The sequence below is a fragment of the Oncorhynchus tshawytscha genome, unplaced genomic scaffold (genome assembly GCF_018296145.1).
Source record: "Oncorhynchus tshawytscha isolate Ot180627B unplaced genomic scaffold, Otsh_v2.0 Un_contig_219_pilon_pilon, whole genome shotgun sequence".
Lineage (NCBI taxonomy): Eukaryota > Metazoa > Chordata > Actinopteri > Salmoniformes > Salmonidae > Oncorhynchus > Oncorhynchus tshawytscha.
Window position 1 is genome coordinate 70,111 of NW_024609261.1, and position 22,864 is coordinate 92,974.

Sequence of the window (22,864 nt, forward strand, 5' to 3'; positions counted from 1 at the left end):
GGAGTTGGATCCCACTCCTGCCGTGGACCGCTGGCTGACCTCTAAGCGTGCCAGACGGCCAACATACAAAAGCAGCTGGACAACTGATATCCTTTGCGTCTAGTAGCCATGAGTCAATGTATGATTGGTGGTATGTGTCCCTTATGTGTCCCTTAGTACACACACGCAGTAAAAATATGTATGTAATAAATTGTTTGTTAATAAACTCTGTGTTACTTGAACATTTTCATTGTGCTCCTAAATTTGTGTGCTTCTACATTTTTTTTAAAATTAGAAGCACATGTACACCTTGGGGAAAAAGTTAGCATATAGCCCTGGTATCCCTCACAAGCTATTTAGGGATTGTTCAAGTACCTTGTTCAAGTCACAGTCACTTTGGTACTGTGAACTATGGACATGCAATGACACTTTTTCCCCAAAATTGATCACCTGTCTTTCTGCTTGCTCTGGACTGCACCACTCTTGGTAATGAGTCTCCATTCCAAGCCCAGCTGGTTTACACACTGGCCAACCTGAAGCACATCTGCAGACATCTATCAGTATGGTCTTGCAGTGATCCAGCTAGCACAACTGTGCTCTGATAAACAGAACAAAACCCCAACTAGTCAAATCACGAGGAACATCCTTTTTTTTTTCACTTTTCAACATAAACATTGAGCTTGTATGGTAACTAGCTATGTCAACTAACTGAATATCTATCACATTAGACTTGTATCACACATACCGAGCTAATCATGAACGTGGGCTACCTACAAACATTGGGGTGTTTGTTACAAACACTCCGCCAGCCAGGTGATTAACTTTAGCTTCGTTCCACAAGCAGAACTTCCAGACACTTGGACGTCTCCACGTTATTATTAAACTAGATAGGTGATGGAAAACAGTGGGAAAGCTAAATAAATATATATATATATATATAAAACTATAGTTTATCGTCATGATGGAATGTCGAGAGGGGAGGAGTCGCCGTTGTAGCACGGCATTTCTGGACATTTATCTAGGTAGCCATTGTCAAAAGAAAATATAACGTTAGCCAACAAAATTGTGCAACCCAGCTAGAAATCACATGTTTTAATTAGCTGCCTCTTTATTATTATTATTTTTTTTTAAGAATACCTCACCAAATTGAGTAGTAATCACAACTTTTTGCACCGCTTTTCTGATTTAATAGGCTAGGTACTTACAGATAACTAGCTAGGTACCATTTCGACCCCGTGTGGACGTCGGCAGCGCTGGATGTTTTTCAGCCAAGACGGGAGCTGTTTGTTATCGGCGTGAGGTTCATGTTAGGAGATGGGGGACCTTTATGACCCAGAGCACCCGAAAGAGTGAGTATTTGGCTGGCTTATTTTCGGTATTTTTTTGTTGTTTTGTTTTGTTGTTGTTGATTATTTATTTGGGCTTGCCATAATACACACAACTTCCAAAGTGTTATTTAGTTACAAAGCTAGCTAGCTACCAGCTAACGTTAGCTTAGCCGTTTCCATGCACGCTACGCTAGTTAGCTTTCCAAGTCTAGTTTCCTACACAAACTAGTGTTGGAGTTACCTTTGTGGTCACATAGCTATGTTTCACGAAACATAGCTAACTATGGTAAAGTGGCATGTTGTATTTAGTGAATGCGACATGATCTCAACCCTCCTATTGTACACCGGCAGCTAGCCTTCAATTTAGTTAAAACCACCAGATCTTTCACACAGCCAAGTACAGTTAGCCACCAGTGTTGCCAGCTAACTAACGTTGCTGGATGTATTTAATAATGGACGATGCATTGGTTACAAGCTAGCTAGTTAGCTAGATGTTGTGCACCTTACTTTTGGCAACAGACAGTTAAGTTTACAACACAAACATTACTCAGTTATTAACTAGGTTGTGCTAACTTGGATATTTAGTTAGCTAACGTTAGCCAATTCGGTCCCCCCCCCCTCCCACCACAACAGGCCTCATTTGCAGGCCTCGACTCCTCGTTGTAAAAACGTTAGACCCGGTCTTATGGAGTAGATTTTATAGAAACTCCATGCCATTCAAGTGTATGCATTTTTGTGTATGTATTTAACGTTAAACCAGTTCACAGAATAGGCCCTTGGCTCTGTTGTTGATCTCACCTGTGTAACGTTACATATTAAACCAATCGGTTACCCCACATTTGCAAGCTGTGCGATGAGAAGATTGTCATGTCGCCTTGTCTTCTCGCTGTTGGTGTAGCTAGCCAGCCTAGATAACCTTGCTATATGTGATTTAGTGGAAGCGTCAAAACATTTCTGTGTAATGTTTTTGAATTGTGTTATTTTCTCTACTGTGTTGTTATATCGCAAGACAGCTACTCGGCTCTTCTATCATGAGCTAATCACTTGCTTTCAATCCACTGACTACTATGAATGTCAATGCGAGCAATGGCTTCCTCTTTCTGCCAAATTGAAAGGACAGATATTGCCGTTAAACAGACATGTCGTTTCTGACCAACGGGTCAGAGGAAACGGGTCTATGTGATACATACTCTTATTTAATGGCATTTAGTAAGAATTGTAGCTAGAACCGCCATGTACACATTTGGTAGATTTAGACATAATTTATACATCTACATTTGGCATAGGAACCATTCTTCTATTTTACTCCTGTTGTAAGTGTTGTGGCATGCCGCTGGGCCCTTCAGGCAGAAAATAGTCATCTGCAGAGATGCCGTATACACAGTTTATTCATAGGCATTAGCTACTGGCTGTAGTTTGTGTTCAACGTTTAAACTGATGTGTTCATTTGCACAGGAAACAGTTTGCACATTTTCTAGTCAAAGCTTTGTTTACAAGCAACCTCCAGTGTTGAACATGTGGTGGTCATAAGGTAAACAAATGCATCCAGATGTTCTTTGATTTCAACCTATGGTTTTAAAGATAACAGAGATGGTAGCAGCTCAACCCCCAAATTGTCTACCCGATTTGAGTTGGGGGATCAGCTTAAATTCTTTTGAGACTGCATATTGTATGTTTATTGTTGGTGTGTAACCCAATGTATTTGTTTTAATATTTTGTTAGGTGTGACATCACGTTGGAGAGCTCACTGCTCTGAACTGGTTTATTCTTGGCCAGCAGCTTCTACTGGGCTACAAACGCCAGAACCACTGTGTAATGGATGCTCTGGTGAACTCAGAGATCAGGTACTACCAATACACACACAGGGATCTTTTTTTCTCCTTTTGACGGAGTGTCAGAGTGGCACTATAGACTGTCTGTAATCAATGCCCTTTGCTAGCTAACTGAAGTGACACTAGAGCCTAGGACAGTGTTTCTCAACTCCAGTCCTTGAGTACTGCCAACTGTACACATGTTTGTTGTAGCTCCGGACAGACACACCCGATTCAACTAATCATCAAGCCCTCAATGAGTTGAATTAGGTGCGTTTGTCAGGGGCTACAACCAAAATGTGTGCTGTTGTGGGTAATCAAGGACTGGTGTTGGGAAACACTGGCCCTGGAGATTGTCACCCTCAATGGTGCGCATTGGAATGTATGTATGCATGCAAAGTAGACTACACCCCTAAACAACTTCATTTGGATCTAAAAAGACACCCACCTCCCCTCCTATTGGTCATTTGGTCCATTGGTGTATCCAATGAATAGCCATGACATCATTCATGGTGTGTTGAATTCTGGAATGTTGATCTCATCCCAGTGCTCCAGTTCTAAAGACTATCAGTGCTGCTTTAGGTAAAAGGTGTCTGTTTGAAAAGCACCTGCCTTGTGTAGGTTGATGTAGTTGTTTACTGTATACTTTGACCACATTCTGTCAGTGCTTTGTGCCGATCATAACTTTCTTATTTGAGGAAAGTTGCTGAATTTCGTGACTCAATGTGAGCAAGGTCAAAGCAGTCGTAATTGGACCCTAATAAAAACGACGATACTCACCAGGAGAATGTGTTCTATCAACCTAGCTTGTAAAAGGGCTAGCTAGATAAAACATTTTTTAAAGTGGCTGCAGATCTGACTTTTCGGCACCCCTCTTCCCGGGGGTTACTCTCTCTGCATACAATGGGAGGTTACATCAGATATCGGCTAGTATGTCAAGTGCCCCTGTCCTATAGATGTTAATGTGTGCTCAAGCTTCAGCCTCTGTCTGCGGAGTTTGTTTGCTCAACCAACCTGGTGTGGACTCAGAAGTCTTGGTCACCATGGCAGCAGTCAACCTCACAGAATATTAACAGACAAAAGGTGCACAACCTGAGTGCAAAGATTCTATGACTCTTTATCCTTTGTCCTTGAGAGATGATGACAGGGTTCACTTGATGTGTTAAGATTGCTTTTGTCTTTGTCCTGAGTGCCTTGTGTTTTTTTGAGGTTGTTTCAATTATTTAAAAAAAAATATATATATTTTTTTAAAACATTAAATGCATTATGAAATAATGAGCTTTACAATCGAAATTCCTTTGGAATGGAAATAGTGAATATTCAATTGCCAAAGCATTGAATATTTTCCATTGTCTCTGTCAGGTCCACATTGGGTAGACATCAGAAGGAAAAACATGAAATTGCTATGAAATAATATCTCAGTTGTGTATATTACTTAGTTTTTATTTTATTATTTTCATTCCTAAGTCATCAGCTCAGCTCTGCTCAGGTAGTAGCAGCCAGCCAGGCCATCTAACGTTATCTCTGTGCTCCCCATACTGTACTGTCTTTAGTCATCTTATTTAGCTAGCCTGCCTAAGTATGCTGCAAAGCTCTCTGACAATCCTTCTACTAGTTCTTCAAAGTAGATAAGGCAAACTTTCACAAACTGTCTCTATCCCTAGTTGTTGTGTACATTCCTCTCTCATGCAGTCTGTATATCTGACCTAAAGTAGTAGGCAATAAGTGTATCTGTCTCTGTCTGAGCCAGAAAGAACAGCCACAATAGATTATGGTCATTGTAGTTAATTACCACGTTTCTGCGCTTAACTAGGTTGAATATTTCCTTAATGAAAACTACAACTCCCTTCACCCAGCGTCCCACATAGTTCTTGACTTGATTTCTCTCGTGAATAATTTTGATTTCTCTTGAGAAACGGCGCATTTGGCTCACACAAAAAAACGACATTGTATTCAAGTAATTGAACCGACATCAGTCAATTAGTTGTTTAATAACAAAACAAGTGACATTTTGATTCATGGCTCAGCACTATTTTTGTCAGATAGCTTATTTCTCAAGTAACATTCTGCCACCCTTACACATTGTCTACCTCAATGTTTAAAAAAAAAAAAATACTATTCAAACCTGACTCTAAAAATATATATTTTTCTATTTGTAAATACAGCTAATTCAATATGTTTATAATGGGGGGGGTTGTGATTGGTATAGCCTAAATTCAAATGAATGAAACCACAATCCTGTTTTCTCATTTGTTAAAATAACAGGAACTGACACTAAAGTGGACATGAAAAGGCTCCTCCCATGTTGGTAACGGTAATTTTAGAAGGGTCTGACTTTTGAAGGTCACAGAGGAAAACGAGAACATCAAGTCCTAAAGGAATACGTTACCCAGTTTGTTGCCTAGCAGCTTATTGTACCGTAAAGAAAACCACGACAATATTGAGTCCTCCTAGTAGAACAAAAGAGTTGATTACTTTGTCATAAATGTGAATTAGGCCTCTTTTTTTTTTTTTACACTACGATGACATGTAGTTTCTATGATGAGACCCCCTGCGTTAAACATGTTTCACCAACCGCCAGGGTATCCCTCAAGCGGCCGTGTGGTCTACATCTTTGCATGAAATAGTTTTTGTTTTGTGTGTGTTTTACCGTTGCCTTATTGGACATGGATTTACATTACATTTCATAATACATTTTGTGTGATTGCTAAAGCGTTGGAAGGGATTTTCAGATGTTGCGATATAAGTCTATGAATAGTTTACATTGATTTGTTTTTTGTCCCCCCCCATGCACTCCTAATGTTACCTCAGGGAAGAGGGAGGCGATACCTCGGTAAGTCTATTATTAAACGTGTGACGTCTTTGTTCATCTGTTTTCTATTGGACAAACAGCTGGTGTTGTGGATCTTTTTGAGCTTGACCATTTCAATAACATAGAAATCACCTTTTGGGGAAACTGAATGATCGGTCATATGATTTGGTTTACTGTAATAGTTTCTCCTGAAATTATAGCCATGGTAACATCTACTTATTTTGTTCACTGTACAGGTCAAGGTTGAAGGTCTCACCAAGGCAGCTTTACTCAAAGGGCTCTCTCCTCGAGTGATGTTGTCCAGCCATCTCCTGCCTAAAGGAACCAAGAGGAAGGTGAACCTGGATGATCAGGGTCGCCAGAAAGTGTCTTTCAGCTTCTCTCTGACAAAGAAACCGCTGCAGAACTTATTCCTTGCCCCTCCCAGTCAGGAAAAATCTCTTGCTGAACTCCCCTCTGTCCTGTCACCTACAACCTCACTCCCTCAGGACAGAGCAGGGCAGCATACGGAAAGCCCAAATGAGCAAATGCAGCCACCATTGTTGGTGCCCACACCAGTAGCAGAGATCCTTGCACCTCAGACGGCAGTCTCCTCCGTCCCCAAACCTAAAGTGGACTTGGGAAAGATGCACTTCAAGAAACAGATCCTCAGTGCATCTGTTATTGAAGAGAGTCCCATAACCAGTGTTGTCTTACAGGATCCACCCCCTTCCGAGCAACAGGTTTTAACGGAATCTTCAGGTAAAATTGAAACTGTCACCCCAACACGAACGCCCCAGTCTCAGAACAATCTTCAGAACATGGACAATGACGGCCCCTCTGAGAATGCTCTAACTCGTGTATCTGATGTGAAGCTGGACCTCAGTCTCAAGGAACCCACTGACTCCTCCCACAAAGGGAAAGTGGATGTAAACACTTCCAGTATAACAGAGCAGCAAGACACCTCAGAAAACATACAAATCCGTTCCAGGTCGGACAGCACACTCCCTGGCTCAGAATCTGATGCTGATTCAGTGCAGACGTCTTCTAGCTACAAGTCAGGTGAACCCAAGGCCACAGCAAAGTTGGAGAGTAGAAGTAACGATACAAAAAATATGTCGTCTTCTCGCTCCAAATTAGAGGAAACAGAAAGAAGTTCTAACCATTCACGTTCTGAGAAGGACGAAAGAACCTCGAGTTACTCAAAATCTGACCGAGAATTAAGGTCAACCGCTGACCGAGAATTAAGGTCAACCGCTGACCGAGAATTAAGGTCAACCGCTGACCGAGAATTAAGGTCAACCGCTGACCGAGAATCAAAGCACACACCCTCGCGGTCATCCCGCTCTGATAAAGGCCGCAGAAGGACTAAGAGTCGGTCGAGGTCCAGATCAAGAGGGCCCCGGACGAGTTCCAGATCTGAGACACGCTCCAGATCTGAGAGATCTAGAAGCGAGAGAGGGTCAGGATCACGGTCTGATCGGTCATATTACGACTCTGAGCGGAGGTCAGGGGGTCACAGAAGTTCTCCGTACAGAGAGAGAAGAGGCAGCTCTCGCTCTCGGACCGATAGCAGCAGAGTCCGCGGCGACAGCTCTGACTCTGAAGATGACCACAGAAGAACTCGGACTCGAACAAGTGATTCCAGCAGGTCATCCACCCATTCTAGCTTGCAGAGAGATTCAAAGTCACACTTATCTCACTCGAAATCTGAGCGAGACTCGAAATCTGAACGAGATTCAGAGATGGATAAAATAACACAATCTTCTAAGTCTGAGAGGGCCTCAAAGAGAACTGTTGACTCCAGTTCCCTCCAAAAGTGCTCTACTGATGTAGAACCTAATCACAGGAAATCCAACACCCACTACAAGCCAGACATCGGTGTTCGATCCACTCGTTCCAGTCCACATGCCCTCTCTCAAACATCGGACAAACGTCTCCAGAAAAGTAGCTATAGTGAATCTGAGGTAGCTCACAAAGGGAAGTCTCAGTCACAGGGCTCTGACCGCTCTTCTGGCTCTGAAGGGGCATGGACATCTTCCACCAGTAAATCAGACTCTAAGCAAATGTCTGCCACCATGTCATCCGTGAAAACTAATAGACAATCAAAGGACACATTTCACAGTCCCAATAAGGTACAAACCCCTTCTGATGCTCACCCTCAGAGCAAAAATGACAAAGCAGGAGCAGATTCCCATCTAGCAGACACTTGCCAAAGGGAGGATGTTGGCAACATGAATGACATCACATCCCAAGATAAAGGCTTACAAAAACCAACTCTGTCGTTACCGTCACATTGTGATCCAACTGACAGATTGCAAGAACCAGCGTTGGATCTAGTTAATGAGAAGATCCATCATTGCATTGAGGTTCAGAATGACTCGGCAGCAACTCTACCGAACAACTCTAGTGGAGACCAATTATGTGAAAAATTTGCCTTAGGGGACATTGACAATGTTAATAAAAGCCTTTGCTCTGAACAAACGAAAGATGCACAGTGTGTAGACCCCCAAATAGAATCCACTGAGAAGTGGATTGATGTAACCAACTCTAGCTTTTCCTGCAGTAATGACAGAGTAATACCCAGCCAGGATAAGACTGTTTTTCAAGATTTAGTTGGGTCAAAGTCATTACCATCTACAGTAGATGTGTCTATCAGAGACTACCTAAGCAGAACACTAAACCAGAAAATACTGTGTGTTCTAGTAGAAATGTGAATATCAACATGAAGTCTTGCAAAAACCTCCCTCTCAAATCTGAACCATCTAGTCCTGAACCTCAGTTTTCCAACCAGACTGAACAACAGAACTCTAGTTTAAGGAAAAACAGAGGGAAAACAAAACAATCACGTTGGGATATTGTTGGACAAGACACCTCAGACAGTGATAATCCTCAGAAATTGTCTTCCCAAGAAAGTAAACCTGCTGTGAAAAAGGTCATCTCTGTCAAGAGAATTGAGTTTTCTCAAGACGTCAGCCAGGAAGATCCGTCTCTGAAGGGTCAACTGAAATGGGAAGCTGAGTTGCATTCCAAGACGATTAAGCAAGAAATTATCACACAAGAACACAGCTCAGCACCAATAACTTTTGGGAACGACCAATCAGAGTCCGCAAACCCAACTGCACAACCAGGCACCTGTGAAACCAGCAGTGACCATTTAGACATCAAACCCCACGTCAGCCAAATGGATGGAGATCCCTCACTTTTAAATAATACCTCACATGTAGACCGAGCTAGAAGGGAGCAGTGTAGGAATGACGATGGTAATGAAGAGAAACCTAAAGATGGCCCTCACAAGAGCAAACCGCTGACGACACTAGTGTCGAGCCAGGACGCTGTAGGCCAAAGCGAGGACAGTGACACTGACGATTCAGAGTCGGATTCAGACTGCGGTGTTGCCGTGAAACGGATGCACTCTGTGGTGGTTGTACCAAAGAATTCCACCCTGACTCACTCGGACACAACAGACAAGCCTGCGTCTCCCTGCACTCCAAGCACTAGCCCAGGACGTCAACAACACGCTAACAGGGCCAGTGGCCAAGAGGGTGATCTGGACAGGAATGAGATCCCAAGCAGAGTAAGCCCTCAGCAGAGACATAGAGGCTTTCCCGCCATGTGTGAGAGCACTAGGCAGGCCAGTAATCCTTGTGTTGATGGAAGTCTCTCTGCACATGACATCATGATATATCAATCGCAGAGCAACATGGTCGATAGCACCAGCCAGCTCGAGGGCTCCAACGCCACCGATGCCCAGCCTTCTAAGGATCCTTATAGCAGTGCCCGTGAGAGACCAAAGATTGGTGATGCAACGGTGAGCCAGATTGCTGCCCATAGCCTTGAGAACTCCTTCAGGCAGTCTGACACAGGGCATCCACAGCATTATGGAAGTGGCAGGGGTGGCAGGATGCTTTCCCGTTACCAACATGGAGACTTTGCTAGCTCTGATGACTTCAACAGCAGTCTGGGCTGGGACTTCACACAGTCGGAGCAGCCCAGCAGTACGTACCAGCAGCCTGACAGCAGCTATGGGGCATCCCAACAGCATCCTAACACACAACAGCCAGGGAACTCTTCTTTGGGGAAGGTGTACAGGACAAACAATGGGGCCTACTGGACCCAACTACCAACTACGACTCAACCCACCTGCAGACCGGTCTACCTCCATGTGCCTGCAACACATTATCAGGAGCCTGTTGGTCAAGTCCATCCTGACTCCTTGACTAATGACTGTGATGAGGACAGTGAAGGGAAACCAGCAGGCCTTAGTAGACTAGATGTTGAATGCAATGGTCCCAAGCTTCCAGGCTCGCTAGCCTTTGTACAAGCCCATGAAATAAGTAGCAACTGTAGAGGCTCTGTCAACGCGACTCCAGAGAATATTTCCATAGTTGAACCCCCCAGAGACAAGGACAACTCAAGGCCCCACAGAGGCAGGGGTCCTCCCAAGAAAAGGCGTCCAGAAATGGAGTCCGATTCGGACAGCGAGGCAGAACCTGTGCTGGCTAGCAAAAGGGAGCGACTGGCAGAGAGGGAGCTCCCCAAGGTCTCCAAAGAATCCAGGGAGATTCCAGGTCAGGCTGAGGTGCAACGCCCTTTGCTCAGTCTGAGGGACTTCCGGGACGCCAGCAACTGGAGGGAGATGGCAAGGTCTAAGAAGATGCCACCATACTTTGACCTGATTGAGGAAAACCTGTATCTGACTGAACGGTGAGATTTTGTTCAAATTTTTTTTTTCAGTAGTTGGCATGCACAGTCATTGAAACTATGTTTTATTTTATAAATTAGTTGTACATAATTTAAAAGCGATTATCATCATATGACTTCAGCATAAGTACATGGCCAGGTCGCAGTTGTAAATGAGAACTTGTTCTCAACTTGCCTACCTGGTTAAATAAAGGTGAAATAAATCTGACTGTAGAGAAAGTGAGGGATTTCTGTTGATCTGTACAGGAAGAAGAACAAGTCTCACCGAGACATCAAGCGAATGCAGTGTGAGTGCTCTATGCTCTCGAGGGAGGAGAGGTCTCGTGGAATGATGGCTTGTGGGGAGGACTGCCTTAACCGTCTGCTGATGATCGAGTGGTGAGTTCTTCTCCTTTGCGTCACCCTGGTAATACCAAACTGTAAAGCAGATCAAATAGTGTCTTCAGAAAGTATTCACACCCCTTGACTTTGTCCACGTTTTGTTGTGTTTTAAAATGTATTTACATTTTGTGTCACTGGCCTACACACAATACCCCAGAATATCAAAGTGGAATTATGTTTTTCAAAATGTTTACAAATGAATAATAAATGAAACGCTGAAATGTTATTCAACCACTTTGTTTTGGCAAAATAAATTCAGGAACAAAAATATGCTTAATAACAAGTCACATAATAAATTGCATGGACTCATTCTGTGCGCAATGATAGTGTTTTAACATGGTTTTTGAATTACTACCTCCTCCTGTACCCCACACACAGAATTATCTGTAAGATCCCTCAGTCGAGCAGTGAATTTAAAACACCTATTCAACCACAAAGTCCAGGGAGGTTTTCCAATGCCTTGCAAAGAAGAGCAGCTATTGGTAGATGGGTACAAATAAATCAATAAAAACAGACATGGAATATCCCTTTGAACAGGAAGTTGTTAATGACATGTTGTATGGTGTATCAATACACCCAGTCACTATGAAGATGCAGGCATCCTTTCTAACAGTTGCCAGAGAGGAAGGAAACCGCTCAGGGATTTCACCATGAGGCCAATGGTGACTTTAAAACAGTTACAGAGTTTAATGGCTGTGATAGGAGATAACTGAGGATGGATCAACAACATTGTAGTTACTCCACAATGCTAACCTAAATGGCAGAGTGAAAAGAACGAAGCCTGCACAGAATAAAAAATAACGCAAAACATTCATCCTGTTTGCAGTAAAGTGAACCTGTAAAAAATGTGGCAAAGAAATAATTTTGGTCCTGAATAAAGCGTTATGTTTGGGGCAAATCCAACACATCCCGGCATACCACTATTCATATTTTCAAGCATGGTGGTGGCTGCATCATGTTATGAGTATGCTTGTCATTGGCAAGGACTAAGGGGCTTTTAGGATAAAAATCCTAGAGGAAAACATGCTTTCCAACAGACACTGGGAGACAAATTCACATTTCAGCAGGACAATAACCTAAAACACTATGCCAAATATACACTCGAGTTTCTTACCATGACGACTTGGAATGTTCCCGAGTGGCAGAGTTAGTTTTGACTTAAATCGGCATGAAAATCTATGACAAAACTAGAAAATGGTCAACAACCAACTTGACAGCTTGAAGAATTTAAAAAATAATCATGTGCAAATATTTTACTGTCCAGGTGAGAAAAGCACCTAGACTTACCCAGAAAGACTCACAACTGGAATTGCTGCGAAAGGTGATTCTAACATGTATTGACTCAGGTGTGAGAATAAATTTGATATTTCTGTATTTCATTTTAACAAATTTGCAAGAATTTCTAAAAACATGTTTTCACTTTGTCATAATAGGGTATTGTGTGTAGATTGAGAGAAAAACATCTGTTTGAATCCATTTTGAATTCAGGCTGTAACACCACAAAATACAGGCCATTCAGAAAGTATTCAGACCCCTTCCCATTAAAATAACATAAAATTGATCAGAAATACAGTGTAGGCATTGTTAATGTTGTAAATGACTATTGTAGCTGGAAACGGCAGTTAAAAAAGAAAGAAAGGAATATCTACATAGGTGTACAGAGGCCCATTATTAGCAACCATCACTTCTGTGTTCCAATGGCACGTTGTGTTAGCTAATCCAAGTTTATCATTTTGAAAGGCTAATTGATCATTAGAAAACCCTTTTGCAATTATGTTAGCACAGCTGAACTTGATTTTAAAGAAGCAATACAACTGGCCACCTTTTTTAAAACTAGTTAAGTATCTGGATCATCGGCATTTGTGGGTTCGATTACAGGCTCAAAATGGCCAGAAACAAAGACATTTCTTCTAAAACTCGTCAGTCTATTCATGTTCTGAGAAATTAAGGCTATTCCATGCGAGAAATTGCCAAGAAACAACTGTACAACTCCCTTCACAGAATAGCGCAAACTGGCTCTAACCAGAATAGAAAGAGGAGTGGGAGTGCACAACTGAGTAAGAGGACAACTACATTAGTGTGTAATTTGAGAAACAGACGCCTCACAAGTCCTCAACTGGCAGCTTCATTAAATAATACCCGCAAAACACCAGTCTCAACATCAACAGTGAAGAGGCGACTCCGGGATGCTGGCCTTCTAGGCAGAGTTGCAAAGAAAAAGCCATATCTCAGACTGGCCAATAAAAAGAAAATATTAAGATGGGCAACGAACAGACACTGGACAGAGGAATATTGGAAAAAAGTGTTATGGACAGACAAATCTAAGTTTGAGGTGTTTGGATCACAAAGAAGAACATTCATGAGACCCAGAAAAAATGCTAGAGGAGTGCTTGACGCCATCTGTCAAGCATGGTGGAGGCAATGTGATGGTCTGGGGGTGGTAAAGTGGGGGATTTTACAGGGTAAAAGGGATCTTGTCGAAGGAAGGCTATCGCTCCATTTTACAACGCCATGCCATACCCTGTGGACGATGCTTAATTGATTGGAGACAATTTCCTCCTACAACAGGACAATGACCCAACGCACAGCTCCGAACTGCAAGAACTGTTTAGGGAAGAAGTAGTCAGCTGGTATCCTGTCTATAATGGAGTGGCCAGCACAGTCAGCGGATCTCAACCCTATTGAGCTGTTGTTGGGAGCAGCTTGACCGTATGGTACATAAGAAGTGCCCATCAAGCCACTCCAACTTGTGGGAGGTGCTTCAGGAAGCATGGGGGGAAATCACTTCAGATTCCTAGAATGCCAAAGGTCTGGAAGGCTGTAACTGCTACAAATTGAGGATTCTTTGAAGACGCAAAGTTTGAAGGACCCAATTATTTAAATAAAAAAATCATTATTTATAACCTTGTCAACATCTTGACTGTTTCCTATTCATTTTGCAACTCATTTCATCTATGTTTTCATGGAAAACAAGTCCACCTGGTAAATTCATTTGATTGGGCATGCTTTGGAAAGGAACTTGCCTGTCTTTCTTCTTTTTTTAAACCTTTTTATTTAACTAGGCAAGTCGGGTAAGAACAAATTATTATTTTCATTGACGGCCTAGGAACAGTGGGTTAACTGCCTTGTTCAGGGGCAGAACGACAGATTTTTACCTTGTCTGCTCGGGGATTCGATCTTGCAACCTTTCGGTTACTAGTACAACTCTCTAACCACTAGGCTACCTACCGCCCGGTATAAGGTCACACAGTTGACAGTGCATGTCAGAGCAAAAACCAAGCCATGAGGTCGAAGGAATTCCCCGTAGAGCTCCGAGACAGCATTGTGTCGAAGCACAGCTCTGGGGAAGGGTACCAAAACATTTCTGCAGCATTGAAGGTCCCCAAGAACACAGTGGCCTTCGTCATTCTTAAATGGAAGAAGTTTAGAACTACCAAGACTCTTCCTGGAGCTGACCGCCTGGCCAAACTGAGCAATTGGGTGAGAAGGGTCTTGGTCAGGGAGGTGACCAAGAACCCGATGGTCACTCTGACAGAGCTCCAGAGTTCCTCTGTGGAGATGGGAGAACCTTCCAGAACGACAACCATATCTGCAGCACTCCACCAATCAGGCCTTTATGGCAGACTGGCCAGACGGAAGCCACTCCTCAGTAAAAGGCACACAACAGGCTGCTTGGAGTTTGCCAAAAGGCATCTAAAGGACTAACAAACCATGAGAAATAAGATTCTCTGGTCTGATGAAACCAAGATTGAACTCTTTGGTCTGAATGCCAAGCGTCACATCTGGAGGTGGCAGCATCATGTTGTGGGGATGTTTTCAGTGGCAGGGACTGGGAGACTAGTCGGGATCAAGGGTAAGATGAACGGAGCAAAGTACGAAGATCCTTGATGACCTTCCAAAAAGACAACGACCCTAAGCACACAGCCAAGACAACGCAGGAGTGCCTTCGGGACAAGTCTCTGAATGTCCCAGCCAGAGCCCGAACTTGAACCCGATCGAACATCTCTGGAGAGACCTGAAAAATAGCTGTGCAGCAACGCTCCCGTCCAGCCTGACAGAGCTTGAGAGGATCTGCAGAGAAGAATGGGAGAATCTCCCAAAATACAGGTGTGCCAAGCTTGTAGCGTCATACCCAAGAAGACTCAAGGCTGTTAATCGCTGTCAAAGGTGCTTCAACTAAGTACTACTTAAAGGGTCTGATTTACTTTTGTGATATTAAAGTTTTATTATTAATAAAATTGTAAAATTATTTTTTTCCCTGTTTTTTGTTTTGTCATTATGGGGTATTGTGTGTAGATGGATGAGGGGGGGAAAGCATTTACTCCATTTTAGAATAAGGCTGTAACGTAACGATGTAGAAAAAGTCAAGGGGTCTGAATAATTCCCGAATGCACGATAGTTTTACATCATTGGTCCTTTACCAGTTCATCTTCAAACATAGGAAGATTTGCAATGACTGATATGTGGTTGCCTTATTTAACCTAGTCGAATGCACTGACTAAGTCTGAAGAAGAGCGTCTGCTAAATGGCCAAAATGAAAACAAATGTAATGTCCTTGTCTTTTGCAGCTCGTCACGCTGCCTGAATGAAGGCTACTGCTCCAACCGGCGCTTCCAGATGAAACTGCATGCAGACTTTGAGGTCATCCTGACTGAAGATAAGGGCTGGGGACTGAGGGCGGCCAGGGACCTGATACCGTAAGGCCCTTACATCTTATTTTTACATGTAACCTTTTATTTAACTAGGCTGGTCAGTTAAGAACAAATTCTTATTTACAATGACAGTCTACACCTGCCAAACCTGGACGACACTGGGCCAATCGTGCGCTGCCCAATGTGATACAGCCTGGATTCGAACCAGGGACTGTAGTTACATCACTTGCACCGAGATACAGTACCTTAGACCGCTGCGCCACTCAGGAGCCCTGTACTCCTTGATTCATAATAAAGTTATACAGTGCCTTGCGAAAGTATTCAGCCCCCTTGAACTTTGCGACCTTTTGCCACATTTCAGGCTTCAAACATAAAGATATAACACTGTATTTTTTTGTGAAGAATCAACAACAAGTGGGACACAATCATGAAGTGGAACGACATTTATTGGATATTTAGCAGAGTTTATTTTTGAACCATTCCATTGTAGATTTTGCTTTATGTTTTGGATCATTGTCTTGTTGGAAGACAAATCTCCGTCCCAGTCTCAGGTCTTTTGCAGACTCCATTAGGTTCTCTTCCAGAATGGTCCTGTATTTGGCTCCATCCATCTTCCCATCAATTTTAACCATCTTCCCTGTCCCTGCTGAAGAAAAGCAGGCCCAAACCATGATGCTGCCACCACCATGTTTGACAGTGGGGATAGGGTGTGTTCAGGGTGATGAGCTGTGTTGCTTTTACGCCAAACATAACGGTTTGCATTGTTGCCAAAAAGTTCAATTTTGGTTTCATCTGACCAGAGCACCTTCTTCCACATGTTTGGTGTGTCTCTCAGGTGGCTTGTGGCAAACTTTAAACAACACTTTTTATGGAAATCTTTAAGAAATGGCTTTCTTCTTGCCACTCTTCCATAAAGGCCAGATTTGTGCAATATACGACTGATTGTTGTCCTATGGACAGAGTCTCCCACCTCAGCTGTAGATCTCTGCAGTTCATCCAGAGTGATCATGGGCCTCTTGGCTGCATCTCTGATCAGTCTTCTCCTTGTATGAGCTGAAAGTTTAGAGGGACGGCCAGGTCTTGGTAGATTTGCAGTGGTCTGATACTCCTTCAATTTCAATATTATCGCTTGCACAGTGCTCCTTGGGATGTTTAAAGCTTGGGAAATCTTTTTGTATCCAAATCCGGCTTTAAACTTCTTCACAACAGTATCTCGGACCTGCCTGGTGTGTTCCTTGTTCTTCATGATGCTCTCTGCGCTTTTAACGGACCTCTGAGACTATCACAGTGCAGGTGCATTTATACGGAGACTTGATTACACACAGGTGGATTGTATTTATCATCATTAGTCATTTAGGTCAACATTGGATCATTCAGAGATCCTCACTGGACTTCTGGAGAGAGTTTGCTGCACTGAAAGTAAAGGGGCTGAATAATTTTGCACGCCCAATTTTTCAGTTTTTGATTTGTTAAAGTTTGAAATATCCAATAAATGTCATTCCACTTCATGATTGTGTCCCACTTGTTGTTGATTCTTCACAAAAAATACAGTTTTATCTCTTTATGTTTGAAGCCTGAAATGTGGCAAAAGGTCGCAAAGTTCAAGGGGGCCGAATACTTTCGCAAGGCACTGTAACTAGCGCCCAGGGCTCGTTCTCAATAGATCTTAACCTGGATTCCTCGCATCCTATCTCCTCGCCTCCTCAACACACATAGGAGAGGAAGGTCTGAGAGAAACCCCTTGGACCTTCTCCAATACGGTTGAGAAGGAGGTGTGGCGATAGGATGCGAGGAATTGCGTAAAGACAAAATGAGATGGAGCCCTGGTCATTGTACTAAAAGCTGTACACAAAGGAGTCATCACCCCCCCCCCCCCCCCATTTTAATCACATTTCAGAAACACTTTTGTGCTGGAGTACTGCGGAGAGGTGTTGGACCACAAGGAGTTCAAGACACGGGTGAAAAAATACGCTAGCATGAAGAACATCCACTACTATTTCATGGCCTTGAAGAATAACGAGGTGAGACCACTGGAACGTTGACATGTCGTCCACTGAACTCCTGAAACAGGAACAAGTATAGGCTACGTCCAACATGGCTCCCTATTCCCTATAAAGTGCACTACCAGACCCCAACAAGTTTTAGGTGTGCATCCCAAATGACACCCTGATTTGGCTCTGGTCAAAAGTAGTGGCTATATAGGGTGCCATTTTGGGATGCACCAAGTGCTGTATTGTTTACAACTGACAGGTAATGTGGAAGGTTACCTGAAACTCCTTTCCTCTGTGTCTTCTCAGATCATAGATGCCACACTGAAGGGGAACTGCTCTCGCTTCATGAACCACAGCTGTGAGCCCAACTGTGAGACCCAGAAGGTATGTAACCCAGGAGCCCCTTTCGGTATGTTTAATTTGATTTAACTAGGCAAGTCAGTTAGGAACATATTCTTATTTACAATGAGGAACAGTGGGTTAACTGCCTTGTTCAGGGGCAGAACGACAGATTTTTTTTTTACCTTGTCAGCTCGGGGATTTGATCTAGCAACCTTTCGGTTACTGGCCCAATGCGCGAACAACTCGGCTACCTGGTATCTGTCCAGTGTTTCCAGATTTCTATGAAATAGGATCTATCATTTGTTATAATATGAGTGAAATAGTTTTTCTTCCAAAAAAGTGTAATTAACTATGTTAAAAAGCAGCTTTTATATGTTTTTAATGGTGTGGGCTTACCCCAACAACGGGATGGTGTGGGCTTACCCCAACAACGGGATGGTGTGGGCTTACCCCAACAACGGGATGGTGTGGGCTTACCCCAACAACGGGATGGTGTGGGCTTACCCCAACAACGGGATGGGGTGGGCTTACCCCAACAACGGGATGGGGTGGGCGTATACCGTCATGAATATTTTTATAGACCGTAAATAGCTGACTGGCCAGTTAGCCGCCTCGGCTAAAAACACGACCTTATCCTCTATATGAGGAAATAGCAAGAGTTTTTGAAAAGGTCTGTTTGATTTATAAGTTTGAGGTGGGGTTTATTTCTCTCTAATTGATGCTTCGGCCACATACAAGTATAGGACGAGTCAACAACATTTATTTGCGTACGAGTTAACAGATTATGAGCATTTAAAAGTAAGAATTTCACTGGACAGTTCATTGTAAAATGTAAATGCATTTCATTCACTTGTCTTGGTTCAGAACCATATTTGCCTGTACTTCGCTCTACCGTACTTTTAGGCTGGTACCTTGTGCCTGTCTTCTCTTGCCAGCTCCATTGCTGCCGTTGTCAAGCCAAACATGACAATGAGCGACAAGAAGTTTGCATTCTAACACAGACGGGCACTGAGGCTACTTTATCAGTGAGCTGCATCTCAGGCTGTGATTTTCATTTGACATTTGAGTCGTTTATCAGACGTTCTTATCCAGAGGGATTTACAATTAGTCATTCGTCTTAAGGTGGCTGGGAGAGACAACAGCACATCACGGTCATGACAAGTACACTTTCCCTCAACAAAGTATTTATCAGCAAAGTCAAAACCAAGTTTGTTTTATCCTGACCTCGACTAATGTTTCTGTATTTCAGTGGACTGTGAACGGCCAGCTGAGAGTTGGGTTCTTCACCTCCAAGACCGTCACAGCTGGTACAGAGCTTACCTTCGATTACCAGTTCCAGAGATATGGGTTAGTATCTCTCTCCCTTCGATTACCAGTTCCAGAGGTATGGGTTAGTGTCTCTCTCCCTTCGATTACCAGTTCCAGAGGTATGGGTTAGTGTCTCTCCCTTCGATTACCAGTTCCAGAGGTATGGGTTAGTGTCGCTCTCCCTTCGATTACCAGTTCCAGAGGTATGGGTTAGTGTCGCTCTCCCTTCGATTACTAGTTCCAGAGATATGGGTTAGTATCTCTCTCCCTTCGATTACCAGTTCCAGAGGTATGGGTTAGTGTCGCTCTCCCTTCGATTACCAGTTCCAGAGGTATGGGTTAGTGTCGCTCTCCCTTCGATTACCAGTTCCAGAGGTATGGGTTAGTGTCGCTCTCCCTTCGATTACCAGTTCCAGAGGTATGGGTTAGTGTCGCTCTCCCTTCGATTACCAGTTCCAGAGATATGGGTTAGTGTCTCGCTCTCCCTTCGATTACCAGTTCCAGAGGTATGGGTTAGTATCTCTCTCCCTTCGATTACCAGTTCCAGAGGTATGGGTTAGTGTCGCTCTCCCTTCGATTACCAGTTCCAGAGGTATGGGTTAGTGTCTCGCTCTCCCTTCGATTACCAGTTCCAGAGGTATGGGTTAGTGTCTCGCTCTCCCTTCGATTACCAGTTTCAGAGGTATGGGTTAGTGTCTCGCTCTCCCTTCGACTACCAGTTCCAGAGGTATGGGTTAGTGTCTCGCTCTCCCTTCGACTACCAGTTCCAGAGGTATGGGTTAGTGTCTCGCTCTCCCTTCGACTACCAGTTCCAGAGGTATGGGTTAGTGTCTCGCTCTCCCTTCGACTACCAGTTCCAGAGGTATGGGTTAGTGTCTCGCTCTCCCTTCGACTACCAGTTCCAGAGGTATGGGTTAGTGTCTCGCTCTCCCTTCGACTACCAGTTCCAGAGGTATGGGTTAGTGTCTCGCTCTCCCTTCGACTACCAGTTCCAGAGGTATGGGTTAGTGTCTCGCTCTCCCTTCGACTACCAGTTCCAGAGGTATGGGTTAGTGTCTCGCTCTCCCTTCGACTACCAGTTCCAGAGGTATGGGTTAGTGTCTCGCTCTCCCTTCGACTACCAGTTCCAGAGGTATGGGTTAGTGTCTCGCTCTCCCTTCGACTACCAGTTCCAGAGGTATGGGTTAGTGTCTCGCTCTCCCTTCGACTACCAGTTCCAGAGGTATGGGTTAGTGTCTCGCTCTCCCTTCGACTACCAGTTCCAGAGGTATGGGTTAGTGTCTCGCTCTCCCTTCGACTACCAGTTCCAGAGGTATGGGTTAGTGTCTCGCTCTCCCTTCGACTACCAGTTCCAGAGGTATGGGTTAGTGTCTCGCTCTCCCTTCGACTACCAGTTCCAGAGGTATGGGTTAGTGTCTCGCTCTCCCTTCGACTACCAGTTCCAGAGGTATGGGTTAGTGTCTCGCTCTCCCTTCGACTACCAGTTCCAGAGGTATGGGTTAGTGTCTCGCTCTCCCTTCGACTACCAGTTCCAGAGGTATGGGTTAGTGTCTCGCTCTCCCTTCGACTACCAGTTCCAGAGGTATGGGTTAGTGTCTCGCTCTCCCTTCGACTACCAGTTCCAGAGGTATGGGTTAGTGTCTCGCTCTCCCTTCGACTACCAGTTCCAGAGGTATGGGTTAGTGTCTCGCTCTCCCTTCGACTACCAGTTCCAGAGGTATGGGTTAGTGTCTCGCTCTCCCTTCGACTACCAGTTCCAGAGGTATGGGTTAGTGTCTCGCTCTCCCTTCGACTACCAGTTCCAGAGGTATGGGTTAGTGTCTCGCTCTCCCTTCGACTACCAGTTCCAGAGGTATGGGTTAGTGTCTCGCTCTCCCTTCGACTACCAGTTCCAGAGGTATGGGTTAGTGTCTCGCTCTCCCTTCGACTACCAGTTCCAGAGGTATGGGTTAGTGTCTCGCTCTCCCTTCGACTACCAGTTCCAGAGGTATGGGTTAGTGTCTCGCTCTCCCTTCGACTACCAGTTCCAGAGGTATGGGTTAGTGTCTCGCTCTCCCTTCGACTACCAGTTCCAGAGGTATGGGTTAGTGTCTCGCTCTCCCTTCGACTACCAGTTCCAGAGGTATGGGTTAGTGTCTCGCTCTCCCTTCGACTACCAGTTCCAGAGGTATGGGTTAGTGTCTCGCTCTCCCTTCGACTACCAGTTCCAGAGGTATGGGTTAGTGTCTCTCTACTTTTGTCCCAAATGGCACCCTATTCCCTTTTTAGTGAGCTATTTTTGACCAAGACCCATTGGATGCCATTTAGGATGCAGATTCTCTCTTTGGATTTTAACTGTCTGTTGTAACATATCAATGTTTGTCTGTTCTAATACATCTCCCTGCTGTTGTAGTCATTGACAACATAACGATACATTATTAAGCCCCTGTTGCTCTCTGGACCGACCAAATAGCTATGGTGTAGTGTTTTTACTCTTTCTCCTCTGTACACGCCAGGAAAGAGGCCCAGAAGTGCTTCTGTGGGGCTCCCAGCTGCCGAGGCTTCCTGGGCGGGGAGAACAGGGTCAGTGTAAGAGCAGCGGCAGGGAAGATGAAGAAAGAGCGCCCTCGCAAGAAGGACACCTCCGTGAGCAATGCACTCACTACGGTGAGTGTGTGGGTCAGGTTTGGTAATGGCACTCCCCCCAAGAGTCCCAGGTTTTCCATAAATGCTGTTTTGGAAGATTCCTGGAATAAGTAGGACATCTGGGGAATCTTCAATACAAAGAAGTGATCAACATGTTGCGAACCTAGGACTGACTGTGTCTGAACAGCCATCACTTGAAAAGGTGTTGGAAGTGACCTGTTGTGGAGTTCATGTCACTATCAACCATAGTGAATATTTAAAGGTCCAATGCACCTGTTTTTATCTCAATATCAAATCATTTCTGAGGTAACAATTAAATACCTTACTGTGATTGTTTTCAATTAAAATGGTCAAAAAAAACAAAAAAAAATCTTCTTAGAAGAGCAATTACTCCAGCAAGAATGTAGCTCGGACTGTTTTGTTTGGGAGTGGACTGAGTAGAGAGGAGAAGTTTGGAACTCTTTCTTATTTGTCAGTTAACTCATTTACCGCCTGGTGTAGTGTCACCCGGGAGGACAAACCATTATCCCACCAAGCTGGGCTGAAATTTCAGCCTTTACAAACAGCTATTACACTAAAATGGCATTATCATCATTTTCATAGTATTATCCCAACCTCCTAGTGTGTAAATATAGAATTCAACTCATTTGAAATACAACTGCCGAAGCTACAATCTGTTCCCCTGCGATCTAGGTTTATGTTTCACCCTGGTAGTTAGGATTCCACAATTTTTTTTTTTTTGCTGTTGACCCATAATAGTCCAATTTGTAACTGGTAGATTAATTCAGCATAGTCTGATGACATTGAGTTAATCTTTAAACTCAGGCCAATAGATGAACTACAGTAGCATGTAGTTATTTCATACCTCTGATCGGATGGTCTGCTGAAAACTCCCGGGAGTGATGAACTGTGTCCCAAATGGCACCCTATTCCCGATTTAGTGCACTACTTT

At 43.9% G+C, this 22,864-nt stretch overlaps 1 protein-coding gene across 1 annotated transcript in view; it reads left to right on the plus strand.

The window, feature by feature from the left end:
• Positions 1-988: 988 nt before the first annotated feature.
• The window catches only part of setd2 (SET domain containing 2, histone lysine methyltransferase), a 45,079-nt gene continuing 23,203 nt past the window's right edge, over positions 989-22,864 (plus strand). The window contains 11 exon segments of the mRNA XM_042314667.1: positions 989-1,328; positions 3,030-3,151; positions 5,930-5,951; positions 6,167-8,625; positions 8,628-10,616; positions 10,860-10,991; positions 15,563-15,691; positions 17,544-17,667; positions 17,944-18,021; positions 19,229-19,326; positions 21,783-21,983. Of these exon segments, the coding sequence (XP_042170601.1) occupies positions 3,123-3,151; positions 5,930-5,951; positions 6,167-8,625; positions 8,628-10,616; positions 10,860-10,991; positions 15,563-15,691; positions 17,544-17,667; positions 17,944-18,021; positions 19,229-19,326; positions 21,783-21,983 (5,261 nt within the window). The 5' untranslated portion in view covers positions 989-1,328; positions 3,030-3,122.